Here is a 15,287-nt window from a genome sequence, read left to right as displayed (position 1 = left end):
ACGCCGTATGGAGCAGGCAACACACCACATCAACAAGCCTGTAATTTTCACCGGTTTCCATCCCATTTTAATTTTCGTAATAAACAATGAGTAGTAATGAAATTAACTGTAGAATGATAATGTTACATACGTTGCGTCATTCATTCTAAAATTCGTAATTCTCTAGAAGCCATTATTTTCATTTTCGAGGAGTACACTAATATTAAAAGTTTGTTACGAGACACCAGCTTCGATGTAACGAAATATATGGATAATTTATATCTTCTATGTTACGGACGGAATATATCGTTCTGAAACTAATGCTTCTCTTATACGTACGACTGTGGCGTCATCTAGCCAACAGCATCTTTCTGTGTCTTTCTTCTGAATACCTCGGCATTAAATGGATGTTTTTCCTGGGGGTTAACAGGAAATAGCAGTGAAGTCAAACACGAGTCCGCGCCTTCATTTGTCTAGCATTATTACTTAACTAGAGCAGGGCGCTCCTTTCGGAGCTCCTAGTTTGTAAAACGCAACCAACCTTGTGTAAGAAACTAAACTAACCGCCCCGAATTAAGGGTTAAAACAATTGACCAACCCCCCAGAAGGGGGGTTGGTTGCGTTTTGAAATCTTAAATAACACGCTAAACTAACTCCCCTTCGAGGGGTTAGTTTAGTCTCATTCAAGTGTTTTAACCCCTGTGTAAGAAACTAAACTAACCCCCCGAATGGGGGGGGTTTAAACACTTGACCAACCCCCCTTCGGGGGCCAATTGAATAAAAATTTTCTTGGATATTATCCATCGTCTAGTAAATATAAAACGTAAAAAACGTAAAACGACGTTTCGGAGATGGGACTCTATCTCCGTCTTCAGGTTCCTACACAGTTGGGCCCCTTTGGGGGGGGGTTGGTTGCGTTTCAAAATCTTGAGTAAGTCCTACCTGCTGTTTGGTGATGTAGATTGGTTTGTTGAGGATGACCCACGTCACAGTCTCGTGGCACGCTGGCATTGTTGTTGAGCCGTCATATGTCATATAGTAGTCCGTGTCAGGCAGCAGACCTCGGATGGACAGTCTTTTCACTTCAATTTCTTGCCCTGTTGTATAAATGCCAACGATATAATCAGATATCTACAGAGTGTCTCAGTGACCCATTTAAATTCATAAAGTGGAGTATACTAAAATAATATATATTACAACAACGTTAGGAAACTTCTAATTGTTAACATTTTTTATTGCAAGATTATTTAAATTTCTTCTTAATTATTACCAAAACTCCATTTGCAGTTATTGTATCTGACAAAGTGCAGTTAAATAACCTACATATTATCTTAATTACCGCGTGTTTGAAGGTTATAAATGTAGAATCCATAGAAAATGCAGCAATTCAAACGAATATTCATTTGCTTAAATTTTGAAATAAAACTTGATAAATGTTTCTCGTAGCATCCATACATTTACAGAAAAGAATACGTTAATATACCTGTGTTAATATGAGACTACTTTTTATTTTTTTAAAAATTGATCAGTATTCCTGGTGATTTTGAGTTTAGAGATTATTATTATAAATTTTATTAATTAAATCTGAGTTCCGTTTATAAAAGACTGACAAAAATGTAAAATATGTCACATTGGACAGTCTTACTTAACGCAAAGACCATTTTATTAATGCCCACGAAACGAGAATAGAACCCACGATCCTAATGCTCAAGGTAGTAGGCTTTTTAAACAGTGCGGAAATCGCGATTAGCGTACATGGCCTTTGTAATGCGGATAACATTAAAATATTTCGAATTTTATTGTCTGTAATGAGCGGTTCTGAATTTATAGCTTAAAATTTGGATAATGTCAGAATAAAATGAATTTTAAGGACAAGTTTAACTGAAGTAGAACTCACTCACCTCCATATCTGATTTTATCAAGTTGGTCTGTGAGGATCCTGAGCTCTGGATTTGACAGATCACCGAGCTGAAAGAAAAACCAGACGGGAAACAGGCTTAATAAGGCTCTCGCTTGTTAACCGCGTCTGTGGTGTTTCTCGTTTAAACGCAGGTGAGGAGAAAAGGTTTCTTGGACGATGGAAATGTGAGGATGGCAAAAAAGTCTCTCCTATTTCTTCACATCCCTACATTTGTCGTATTTATTTCCGTATTTTCATCCTTGCCCCCTTTTCCTCTAGTTAATTTTTCGTATTCTCTTAGTCTTCTTTACCTCCTGTTCTTGTAATATTCTTCTCTACTTCTGTAGAGTTGGCTAACGATGGATGATTTTATCTTATAGATAATGTTGTGTTCCAGTGCATGGAGTAACACGCTAAATCACGTAACTAAGACAGAAGATCCTTTAATTTTCGTTTTTAAAAACGTTAGCCGGGCCAACACGGTTAACACGCACGTTCGGCCCCTGAACTTAAAAAGTCTTTCGAGATGTTGCAACCCATAATCAGTACAAGAATTATTCGGAATGCGTACTGATGAGCAAAATGAGTTTTGTTGCATAACGCGACCTAAATCATCTCGCTACACTTTTATTCCATTTTCTGAAGTTTGTCGGTATATATTTTTTTTAATTTTAATATCCGTTGACAGATCTCGTCCGTTCACGATATCTGCTACTTACAACAGACTGCCTAATCACAGAAAACATAAATTATTACATGACAAAAAATGTATCCATATAGGAATTAATTTTCACTTTTTCATTTTAATTTCGAAATAATAAAATAAATAAATAGATAACTCGACATTTCATATTCCCAGACCTGTCTTCACCTTCTGGTAATTTCGAATATTCGGCAAGTAGATGTAACCTGCACCCATTTGAGAAATGTAGTATCAGCATTATTAAACTTTCTGGTTTGTTTATATTGAACAGTGTCGGATTCCAGTGACGTGCTCAACCTCCGCTGCAACGCCACGTTGTTCTTGAGCTTCGTTCTTGGGTGGCAGTGCTCTGACATTATATTGTGAATGTGCAAATTGATGGATGGCACATGGCATCGGGGGAGATGCGAACGGCGAGGCTTGGTCTGATTTCAACTCAAATATCGGACGTAATACTAACCGCTTAAAAAACATTCGCTATTTGTTCGAGGTGTGCTGCTCTCAATTGAACAACTGAATTACTTACAAACTCAAAATAATTTTCTTGCACTCACATAGTCAATACTCAGTCTTGCTAACAAATTCCAATGTAAACCTACAAAACTGAGTTTAATCGAAATCCGTTCAGTGATTTCGGAGAAGAAACATATTGACGAAAAGGGGATACGTCCACCACTACGTGCCTTCAATTTTCTGTTTGTACTGAACTCATTAAAACACACACAGACATAAAGAGTCAGTTCCCGTATTGACAGTAGGTCTAATTTGATTTACCTCCGTACTTTAATGGCGTCTAGTTATTGGTTTAAAGTCTCGAAAGTTTGATTTAACATTTCGAAGGCGTAACTTTTGAGTCACGGTAAAATGTTCTGTTTTCCTTTAAATCAGTGGAACCATTTGAAATGCAAGAAAAGGTAATTCTAGATGAAATATTACACCATCATCGTTTCAACAAGACCTTGTTTAGTGCAGTGCATGTTTCAGAACCAAGAGAGAGACTTGCAAACAACATTCATGAAGACAGAAGTTAAGCCAGCAGTGACATATTCTCGTATAACAAACAACTTTGAAAATGACAGTTTAGACATTTCCAGGACATGATTCATGTTTTCCTTTTGTGCTCAAACATTTTACTTTTAGAATCCCGATTAATTAAATGCATGTAACGACGAGCTTCGCCATTTTGTGGAAAGATAAAACTAATTAATTTACGGGAATTACTTCTGAACATAATTGTAATCAACAATTAATAGCCCGCGGACCATCAGTTGAAACACACTCCTATAAGAACGTCAGACTAGTTATTGAGTATGTAAAAAATGTTTTTTTCCTGATCTGGTAGATAAGGTTGTGAACGCTGTCAAGTCCATTGTTGCTAGGGTCTGCATTGTTGTAACAATGGAGCTAAAATTGTTGAGTTACTGCGCCATCAAACATCGTTTCATGCAATGCACAGTGTAAATCACATTAGATAGTACAAAATTTCAGCCCTGACTTTATAAAAGAACGCCTCATGTTCTGCTTTTGTTTAAAAACTCTCCCCTATTCAGTGTTTTGACTATCAATTTTTAAAGACAGGAGCAAAATGGATCCGTTTTCTGTCCCATTCAGCACTCGGTGACTGGCGCTGACAGCCGAATTTAAGTAAACGAAACGAACGCGTAATTCATTTCGAATGGACGACTATTGCCTCTGAAAGTGAAACGGTGAGCTATGGTAAGAGAAATATAGAACACGTTAGGAAAAAAAAAACCTGTTGTGCTATTATTTAAAATCAACAAATCATTTCTAAGCTTTGTTTCTGTGTTGGCAATCGAATTCTAAACTCTAGTGAGATCATACATAACAATGGCGAATGCTAGTCTAAAAGTCTGGTCGTACAAAAATGCAATTTTATTAAATTATTCCAAAAACTTACAGCAATACTTAACAATAACAATGAAGCTGTTGTGTTATATAGTAACGCTCATATTTCCTAGCCAGACCGGAGAATTCGTCGCCGACAATCGACTCGCATTTACAACAATGCACGACGTCACTGTTCAATAATACCAAAATCGATATTTTTACCGTAATGAAAACGTCAAAATCTTTACCTTACCCACACACACACACACACACACGTATCTTACCTATCAAACAATCTACCCGATCATCAGTCTCATTATCTCTACCCAGTGACTGTTTTACGTACCTACTTTATCTGTAGATTTATTCATTTTTATTTCATCTATTCTTGATTTATATTCTTATATTCATGATCATCTTTCAGTTTCATTCGACACCAAGAAACATAGTATCTTCATTCAATAGCATACGATTCAATTATTTATTATTTGAAGCCTATAACTTACCACCTTGACGGTAAGAAGTGATTTCGTTCTTAAACGACTATACTTTAAGGTAAAACTTCTGTGGTTAAATCCACGCCATGGAAGCGAATTGGAAGGACAGAGGTGATACTCTAACTGTTTTCAACCTCGGCATTATATTGGCCAGGTTCATGCTCCGTCCGCTTTATCGCGAACCTCTAGATGGAAAGATAACCCCGATTCGTACTGGGTGTTCCCACAGGAGGTCTGGACGCGGTGACGAACAGAAGAAATTCCTGTTCCTGACAGGAATCAAAACCCTGTAGTGACTCGGTTTATAACAAAATTGGCATGAATCGGGTATGAATATGGCCACATTTCGAGTCTTACTCTGATAGCGTCACTGGAGCAACTGAGTATTTAATCAGAGTCCAGTTATTGGTCTGTAATTAATTAAATTGACGTTTATATTGGCAACACTTTGTGATACAACACGTCATCTGTTGGATTTATAAGTATTATTCATTTGTCTTCTGAAGAATATTATACGCGTATGATATATCGTAATTTTCATTATTGAAATCGACTGTCATGTATTTGCAGTTTCCGCTTACTCAGTGAACAGCTCTGTAATAAAACATCTGAAGTGTGCACACTGAATTTACTCTGAGTGTATTGTGTAGAGGAATGAGTGAAGGAGAGGTCCCTTGGACAACAGAATACGACATGCACTTTGCATAATGATACTGAAGCTTCCCGGTGGACACAAGTTCTCAATTCTGATTGGATGGAAAGAGATAGCTGGACGAAATCAGTCGAAGGACCGTTATTTTACTTTGCTTGTGGTGTCCGTATTTTTACTGTATTAGTTTAGAAATCTTTCTACGATAAATTTAAACATATCCGAATTTCAAACGTACTTAAATTAATTTGGAAATGGTTTCAATATATTAATAATATAAATAATTTTTAGAGAAGATATGCTGTTTCATTCGGACTGTTTGTCTGTCTGTATGATGATAAAGCAAATAAGTTTTAAAATAGAGTTTTAATATTGTATATTTAGTCAAACAACCACGTAATTTGGGCAGTGAGGCCAAATGAAATAATTAATAAAATGAAAGAAAATATTTATCTCCGCTTGAAATAAAAAGTTGTCAGTGGAACCACGATTCCGGAGAATTTGACGTAAATATGTCTATACGGAAAGGAAGTTTATATATTGGCTTTATTCTAAATATTTCCTTTATACATGCTTTGCAATTGAGTAAAGTTTGATTAAGACATTGCTTATTCAACTTGAATTAGTAACGCTTAAGATGGGTCTGTGGTAGCTGAATGTAATGTAAAGTAATGTAATGTAAGCTTAGGTAAGGTAATGTAAGGTAATGTAAAGTTTGACGTTTCCTAGGTAACATAAAAATGAAGTTACACTTTTTCGTTACATTTTTGCCGAATGACACTGACCCTAAAATCTAGACGTATTTACGTCAAAATTACAAAGCGTGACCAAGCGTGACTACGCGTGACCAGGCATAAAGTTGTGACGGGAGGTCGTCATAAGTGCTAAAATACTGCGAAGATTTGAAAAGTGTGTCTAAGCGTGACCAAGCGTGCTCAAGCGTGACAAAGCGTGACTAGGCGTGACGAATTGTAGCCACAAGTGTCAAAACGTCACAAAAATTTTCAAAACATTACCTAACCTAACAAAATTCACTGAACAAACTTAACCTAACCTAACCTAACATAACCTGACCTGACCTAACCCATCCCATCCTAACCTGTCGTAACTCCATCTAACGTATCACAAAGTGGCCAGAATTAACCGAGCGGAACGTAACATGACATAAGCGTGCCGAAGCGTGACTATTCGTTACGTAATGTCATGGCATGTCGAGATGTGGCCATAAGTGTCGAATGACACTGACCCTAAAATATAGACGTATTTACGTCAAAAATGTTAGAAGTGCCTACATAACCCAGAAAAATAACAACTTACCTGTAGCAACAAAGAAATGGCGACAATGCCTTGCGCTCGGTGCAGAGCTTCAGAAAAATTGGAGTAGAGCTGAGAATTGAAGCCGAACACTTGAATCTGGGAAGAAGAAAAACAACAACAAATAATTACAGATCTTAGAATATTCAAGTTGTGTGCGCGTTAAGCTTTGCCTATAAAGAGAACTGAAATCAGTAAATTCACAAACATACGAAGTGCTTAAACGCGCATCCACATGACATCGCAATGCAAGTGTAAGTGAACGAACGCAATGACGCGAGAAACGACTGAGCGTCGGCTTGCGGACCTAGCGAAATTCGACATAATGGATCTGTGCTGGTCAGCAGATTCACGGTACACAATTTCATTTCTTCCTTTCATTCCATCTACTTGATTCCCTTCATCAATACAAAGCAGACAAGAAGTGCCATGTATGATCTCCTTCGCCTCCTACTTCAAACAAACAAACAAACAGACAAACGTAACGGAGAACGTGTGTGCCGTGTACACCAATCGTGACTTTAAGTGTCTTCGTCGCTTCTCAGTTAGGTTTCTTATTAAAATCACATTAATTTTTAAAAGAATTTATGATATTGTCTCATCCTTTTAGCATGTTATGACCCACTGAAGCATAAATTTAATTTAAATTGTATTTAAATATTCAATTATAACCTCATAGAAAACATAAATATTCTCCATTACAGTATTAATATGACGGATTTATCGAATCAAAGATCGATCCAATATATTCCAACACCAGAACCTCATTTTTACTTTTCGTATAGTGAATTACTTTTCTGGAACCCGGTTCTTGCCTGGCCTGTCAAAGAAGTTTACGTGGTGTTTTAAAATAAAGACAGATGCGTCATTGTTACGAAGTTTGTACAGAATGGACAGCCATGTTGTATTCGTCTCCATACAAACTCATCGCAGAAATCATGTGTTTCCTCAATCCGTCAATTCGCGTGCTACCAGGCCACTCCGTCATGTAACTCCATCAATTCTCACGCCAAGCAAATATTATCTTATTTTCCTCTCCTCCTTAGCGTCTTGGGGAAATCTCCCTACAGTGCAGAACACCCACTGTAATCCTTCAGATGTTTAGCTTAATATGTTGTTGGAATGTACCATACACACTTTTGTCTCTCAGTTTTAAGAAAGAAACGACGGAAACTATTTGAATATAAGGGGAGAAATGTAAGCTCTAATGAGGTATTATAAAGATGGTAGCTCCAAAACGTCGGTAACTATCTAGAAGACATGGCGTTGCACCCAGAAGACCACTATCGACATGTCCGCCACTACGAGAATCTCAGATCCTGGAAGTATTTTAAAAAAGGGTTCTCTGCGAATTCATATGTGTCAGTAGTGGTGACGTTAATTTATTGTAGATTCTAACTCGTTGCTAGGTTACAAACCTAATCACAGGTGTGTATATCACATAGCATAATCAGAAATGAAGTTCACGCATTTAATTAAACACTCACTTTACTCGTATCGAAACAATTTTCAAAACAAATGTTTAGAAGAAAGATTTATATGTTTTTAACTTTTTAATTCTTTATGTAAAAAAGAGGAAAATAGGAAGATCAAGAAGTCGATGGATGGACCAATTTTGATCCTCTAAACTCGGAACGGGCTTGACAGCACCAAATCCATGTCAAGAGAGAACAAAAAGTATTTCGCTTAAAGTAAGGTCAGCTAAGTGCATTTACGTACTTTGTTTCATTTAGTAAAAAAGAATAATATTTTCATCGTTATCAATTATAATAAAGTTAATTGTATTTTCAAGGCAACTTTCCTATGGAAAAGGGGAAGGAACATTCGTTTTGAGTTGGTATTACTGCGTGGTCAGTCTTACGGCAACCGTGGACAATGACAGACAGGCGACAGAAATGCTGTCAGACGAATGTTTCTGAAACGAGGGATACAAACCCCGACGTCAATATGTAATATTTTCTCAATTTGCACGAGAGGAAAATCTTATTTTCACTCATGTTTGTATTTTCGTAATTTTTTTATGATGAACGAGGGAACGGGGGGGAGGGAATGAAATCTCTGAAGTCATGGAAAGGCGGCGTCACAGGGGGAAAAGTTCCTCGGTTGTTTCTGCGCGGTGCGCCAAGGTGGAATGATGTAACTTCTCCATTCGCTTTTACTTTCTTCGACCTTCCTGCCTTGTCTCTATTATCTAATCCGGTGTTAATTTTTCAAAGTCAGTTCTGATCTGTAGCTATTGTAATTTCAACCCTAGGACGATTCAATCAATCACTCTACACCATCGACACATCTAACAGAACAGCGCGTGTCAGTTGGATGAACCGGCTGACTGAATCACTAACCACGGAATGAAACTTCATTTTATGGTAGAGACAAGCTAACAAGTTCGTGATATTTGGTTGTATGGTACAGATCACAGTTACAGAGTTCGTCGACAATACAGATGGAACTTAAAACGATGCAGTGCAAAATATATCGTTTGAAGCTGTTAAGAAACGACAAAACAATTACGATACAAAAGAATAACACCGACACAAATGTTCCAAAGGGATTCCAGTAAACAGCAAACGGGAAGACGTGGCTGTTTTGAACCAGGTGACAACAATATTCTGCTACACTGTTTCCTAGGAAACTGACGCCACAATAACGCGTAGGTGTGGAGGTATTTCCGGTTGAGCGTTCTACTGTTCTTGCACGGACCAAGGCAGGCGTACAGAGAAGAATGCTAGTGAACTGCATTCCACTTGTACGAGGCGCCAACTATTTCACCCGCAGTCAAACAGCTTAATACAGTTCAACACTGTAGTTTATCACTAAAGACACTGGAGAGAGGTCACTCGGTGCCTGTTTACAGACTGGGCTCGACCTGACTGATGCAGGTTTTGAGAGCAGCGCAGACAGAACAAAGCAAAACATAACGAAAGAAATAAAAAGGAATAAAAGAAAAATTTACAAAAGAGAACGAAGAATAACGGCCAAGTGAAATATTAACTACGGTGTTTTATAACTCCATGGACCAGCTAGTCAAAAATTACCTCATTTTATTAAGTTACGACTATTCCCGACCCAGTCTGATAAATCCAGTCTATATTCTTATATCATGCTTTTTAATATTATCCTCCCTTAAACTACTGAGTTTCCACAAGTGGTTGCTTCCCCTCAGGTGTTCTAACCAAAACGCTGTATGCAAGAATAATGACGCTTTCTAGACTGCAAACTGGATCAGACGGAAGGAGAGCTATGAAAATAGGGGTGGAACTGGTCGTGGCCCATTTTGGGACTCTGTTCCTAGCATGGATGTAATAGAAACGTTGAGCACGTGAGGCATAATAGTAGTTGTCTCGGTCTGCAGTCGAACCTGAGACCCTATGCACACGTTCGGTATTAATTCTGAATATCTCCAGTAATGATCATCTCAGTCATTTTAGTTCTCACAATACAGGCAGATCGCATAATCCCCTTTGTACGATAATAGTAATTGATCCCAGAGAAGATACATTCCGATTCACTGGTTGGTACTACTGCTTCTTACTCAGTAGGACTAATGTTCGATTCTGGGTCAGGAATTATAATTTGGTTTTACTCACATATGCAAGGAATATATAAAAAAACATTTTTTTACACGACCTTAACAATAGTTCTGGTATTTAATCCTACATAACCTGCACAGTTAAAAAACACGTCGTTTAAGTATAAAAACTGGTTTAACCGACGATTATCAGATATTCAATCATTCAAATGGCTTCCGCCACTGAAATAGCTATAAAGTCAATTTAAAATAGTTTAAATATATACTGCAAATTATGTGGTTACTGGATATACGATGTAAATATATTTGAGGCGGCCTAATTATATTCAATGTAGATGTTTCGGAAAAAAAAACAGAAACAGTAATTCAAAATACTTTCTTGCGAGTGTTAAATCTCTGAGCACGAAGTTAATCAAAACAATTTTTAAACACTGATTTCCTGCGTCAAAGAAAACACGACGCTACACTATTACAAACAAAATTTGCTTAACGCTGTTCAGGGAAATCACCGCTACTCATTTTTAGAGTAATAAAATACTGATAAATACAGCGCAGTACAAAATTCTGGGTTGCACATACGTCGTATAAATACCAAGGTGCTTTGACGCACGAGTTCTAAGCAGGTATGATCAATAGTCAGGTGTTTCTGAACAGGCTTTACCCAATTCATTGCTAAAGGCATTTCGAAGTCAGTCATGTCATGGAGAGTTCCAGCAGTGATCCCAGCGAATATGCTATTAATTTCCTCTCTTGATCTCTTCCACAATGAATACGTACGTGACCGGAGAATGACAGAGAGGTAACAGGATTGAAAATCGCACACTTGACTTAGCATAATGAGCTGAAAGCAAGTCTGCTAAAAACAGACACATAATATGCCAAGGAGGAAGATATGTACTGGATTTGGAGTCTGCATATTCTCCAAAAATCCTACGTTCACAGCAAAGTTGGCAGAAGGAGGAGATTTCAGAGTGGTCGAAACTCCGAAAGTGTCCTAAAGTCGAGTCCTGGTAAGGATACTTTATTCAACTCAGAAACTAAGCATGACAGAAGAACGCAATCAAGGACCAATGCAATTTCTTTGAAAGAAGACATTACGAGACAAAGGCTAAGCCCCAATAATCTGTCCTGATTTCGAGTCCCGGTGAAGATGTTGACTTTGAGAATAAAAATGTCTTCTCATGACGTTCAACTAAATACACACAGAATGATAAGTTTTATGGCTAAAAGACAACATAAGCATCTGTCAAATGTCGGCTCAGTAACGCTATAGGCTGCCTGTTAATATCAATATAAAACAGAATAAGCAAATTTGATGCTCAGATAAGTATTGGCTGCCAATGTACAGTACGCAGACGTGTAGAGAATTATATATATTTAAATTTATATTTGTATTTGTATATGTCTATTTAATTTGTACCAGCAATTGGCGAACATTATTCTCTTGGGAATTACGATACACTGCATGCTGAATTTTCTTAAATCACTGGTCATAAATAATCTGAAAATGTTTGTGGTCCAGTGGAACAGATCAACTGAAGCGCAAATAACAATGCAGGTGGAAATTTTACATGAGAATTATATGCAGATAATAAATAGACTGTGACATCTGTAACAAGGTCGGAAAGATCTGTTCCCTGAACAGAATTTTACGTTGTGTCTAAAAAAGGAGGTTTACTGAGGAAAAGATGTAGGCTTGCAAATATACTCCAATTTACGTGGAAGCTTCGTTTATGGGAAAAAAACTGCGTGTTGCGAATACGCGTGAATCGGTTACTGTTTGTTCATTGACTAAATGTTAAAAATAACGCTTATGTTCTTCAGCGAATACATTTTAGTGACGACTGCGCGTTTCTTATATTTATTTTCCATATGAGTAATAAAGTAATATTGCAGTTACACATAAAATACATTTAAACACATAAATGTGGTAAAGAATAAATTAGTGCTGTGTAAAAAGGGCTTAAGTCTAAATTAATTCATACAAATATAAGCCGTTCTTACCGAACAATAAAGAACTGCCGTGTATTTAGTATAATATACTAAAATTGTTGATACATTATCGTAATCTGGTGTACCGAGGATCCATCAAAAGATTTTCTTATACCCTGTCTTTTTATTCCTTCTTCCCTCATTTTATCAATTGTTCGTTTCGTTTCTAGCTCCCTACCTTTTCGAAATAAACCACAATAATCAGAAAACATTATTCGAAAGGCGTGCAGGTAAGTGTAGACACTTCCCATAAGCGTGCAAGGAAGAGAGTGTACGAAGGGATAATATAACTTGCAGGGTTAAATCTCAAGTATTGATACTCTTACCGACTAGAACGAACGTCGTGTTGGGGGCGAAGAGGCGCCGAGGGGAGGGGGGGGGGGGTTGGTTGGTTAAACTTTGAGCAAACATTTCGGCGCCCTGAAGCAGTTTATTAGGTTAAGACCTTAGGGGACTGTAATTATAAACGCAACCCCCCTCCCCCCCCCCCCCCCACACACACACTATATTCCCTAAATGCATCCTTGCCGGGAGAACTAATTTGCAGATTATTGTTAATTGTGATCTTCTAAGACGAGTCCCAGCTTCGAGCTACGTTATTAGGTAGAAAATGAGGTCTGCAGCCTGGTGGAGCCCAGTTCAAACCCAGGTGCCATGAATGGTATCGCAAGGTGCTAGACGGAATCCGTGTGCAGCAAAGGAGTCTGGCAAAGAACGGATTGGGGAAACAGAGAAACGGAGGATTAGTGAGGAAGGACGAGGTACAGAGAGAAATAGCAAGGAAGAGATGTAAAAATAATGAAGGAAGCATATAAAAATAAAAAGGTAAATATGAAGGGAAGGAAGATAAACAATGAAAATAAAGAAACAGAATAATGGATGGAAAAGGAAGACGAAACAAAGTAAGATAAATAAGAAAATGGAATAGAGGTCAATATGAAATAAAGAATGAAAGAAAAGGAAGTAGAGGATAAGAGAAATATATTCAATAAGGATAATGATTAAACGAAACGAAAAAGAAAACCAAAGATAACATTGAGAACAAAACTAATTAATTTTGGTCAATGTGTTATGTAATACGTACGCTTACTCATTTATAATTCCACTAGCGTTGTATGACCCGTCAAAGTTGACGGGAACGGACACTTTTTTGGCTTGACTGAATACAATTTATTTCAGCATTATATTTGCAAGTCTCATCGACAGTAACAAAATTGTGTGATTTATTCTTTAGTAAATTAAATGCGAAAACAACGTTCACGGCGACTGAAGCCAAATTCCATTCAGACGCACAGGCGCAAAAGCGACCCCCCCCCCCCCGACTTCCGCCAAATGCAAACCCCGTCTGCCCCCCCCCCCCCCCAAAAAAAAGGCATGAGTGTAGTAACAAAACAAAATTCCCTCTGACCTCGTGGGAAACACTGAATACATCGGTAATCAATATTGTGTCGGAGCCGAAGTTAATATATCTGCATGTCTTATACACGCCCCATTGCCTTTCGTTCGCCCCTTCAAGTCAAGACTTTCTGAGGAAAGCTTCAACTAGCAATTCTGGCACGGAATGTGAGATTTTGTTTCTTAAATCTGCTGCCATAAATCATTAGTGAGATATAGACAGGAGGGTAAACGTAGAATGTCTGAAAAATAATCTGTTCCCAGCTCTGAGTCGAGCCTTGTAACGTGACGGCCATACGTCTTCATTTGTTTTCTATTTTTATTGTTGTGTTAGATATTGTGTTAAATTGTTTGTGTTATGGAAGGAATAGCGAAGTGGTAAATAATTCAAATCACGAAAATAAGTAATAATTTATGTTAAAACGGCGAATTAGAATACGTAGTTACATTCCAACGCAGTTGAAGAACGAATTGTGTTCATTAAAAATAAAATAAGTTAACCTAATTCAAAATCTGTTGAATATGAAGTATTATGACGTGTGAATGGTTACACCATGGGTCTCATAAAAAGATTGTAAATTATTCTGTACATTTTCTGAGTTATTATAAAGTTATTTCATTCTGGAAGAACCAAATACGTTCACCGCTGAACAATATACGGCCTAGAACATGACCATAATTTTTGACACAGAGTCTAAGAAAGAAAGTCTTTTATTCATGCGTCTCTGCGTTAAGTAGCTTTCTCCAGGATCTAACTCCTACACTGTGGTAGGTGGTACTTGTACTTTATTTTAAAATACATCAAACTTTGATTTCTCCTTGGCTTTCATTATCACAGCAAATTAAAAGTGTTCTCTCTGTGATATCACTTCGTTAATGTTTGAATTTAGAGACGACGAAGACGAAGACGTCCAGAACCTGCCAGTGGGTCGGAAACGCGTCGCGTTGGGCATTTGTTTTATCTGTGCGGCGACTTCCTTTTTTACGAATTCAGTTTTGAAGCAAAAACAAACGACGGCTTTAACTTGGCTCCACGTGTCAATTCTGACACGTGTCTAGTTTCGCATGCATATCGTGGCCACCCCTCATTCCTAAAAGGTGAATTGGATCGAATCTGAAAGCTCTCTCGGGTCAGGTCAGCTGACTTGGTGTCAGACAGTAATTTCGACAATGCCACCCTAGTCAGTCACTTGGTCAAATTCTCCAGCCCTAGCATCGAAGGGGTGGGATCGATATTGGGGATGAGTAACATCAGCGGGGTGACACTTATATTACCCCGCAAACACAGGGTGACAAGAAACATTGCAACTAAATAAGGGTCACTAAAAATGAGTTACGCATTCATGTGAGTATCGAACAGATACAGTAATCTCAGCAGTTCATCCATTGATAACAAATTCAGTCTTTTATTTCAGGAGCGTGTCTCCTGCCGCAGCGCGTCCTTGACGAGTCTGACAATAGTACACGCGCGTGTCATTTGC

The 15,287-nt window shown here is 37.9% G+C and overlaps 1 protein-coding gene and 1 long non-coding RNA gene across 5 annotated transcripts in view; one reads left to right on the top strand and one right to left on the bottom strand.

Annotated features, from left to right (window-relative positions):
- CARPB (Carbonic anhydrase-related protein B) overlaps positions 1 to 15,287 on the bottom strand; it is a 202,846-nt gene that overhangs the window by 29,894 nt on the left and 157,665 nt on the right. For all 3 annotated transcript variants that reach the window (XM_087355561.1, XM_087355562.1, XM_087355563.1), the window contains exons 6-8: positions 6,894 to 6,989; positions 1,881 to 1,947; positions 922 to 1,076 (exon numbers count right to left, since the gene is read on the bottom strand). In XM_087355561.1, the coding sequence (XP_087211687.1) occupies positions 922 to 1,076; positions 1,881 to 1,947; positions 6,894 to 6,989 (318 nt within the window). The remainder of the gene's footprint in view (positions 1 to 921; positions 1,077 to 1,880; positions 1,948 to 6,893; positions 6,990 to 15,287) is intronic.
- Positions 1 to 15,287, top strand: part of LOC110832026 (uncharacterized) — a 79,828-nt gene that overhangs the window by 47,950 nt on the left and 16,591 nt on the right. The gene's annotated exons all lie outside the window — the stretch shown is intronic.

This window comes from Zootermopsis nevadensis, unplaced genomic scaffold, assembly GCF_977971745.1.
Source record: "Zootermopsis nevadensis isolate Lab colony 2312 unplaced genomic scaffold, Znev_1.0 Znev_ptg000024l, whole genome shotgun sequence".
NCBI classification, from domain to species: domain Eukaryota; kingdom Metazoa; phylum Arthropoda; class Insecta; order Blattodea; family Termopsidae; genus Zootermopsis; species Zootermopsis nevadensis.
Note: the sequence above shows the minus strand (reverse complement) of the source record. Positions and strands in the feature narration are given on the sequence as shown.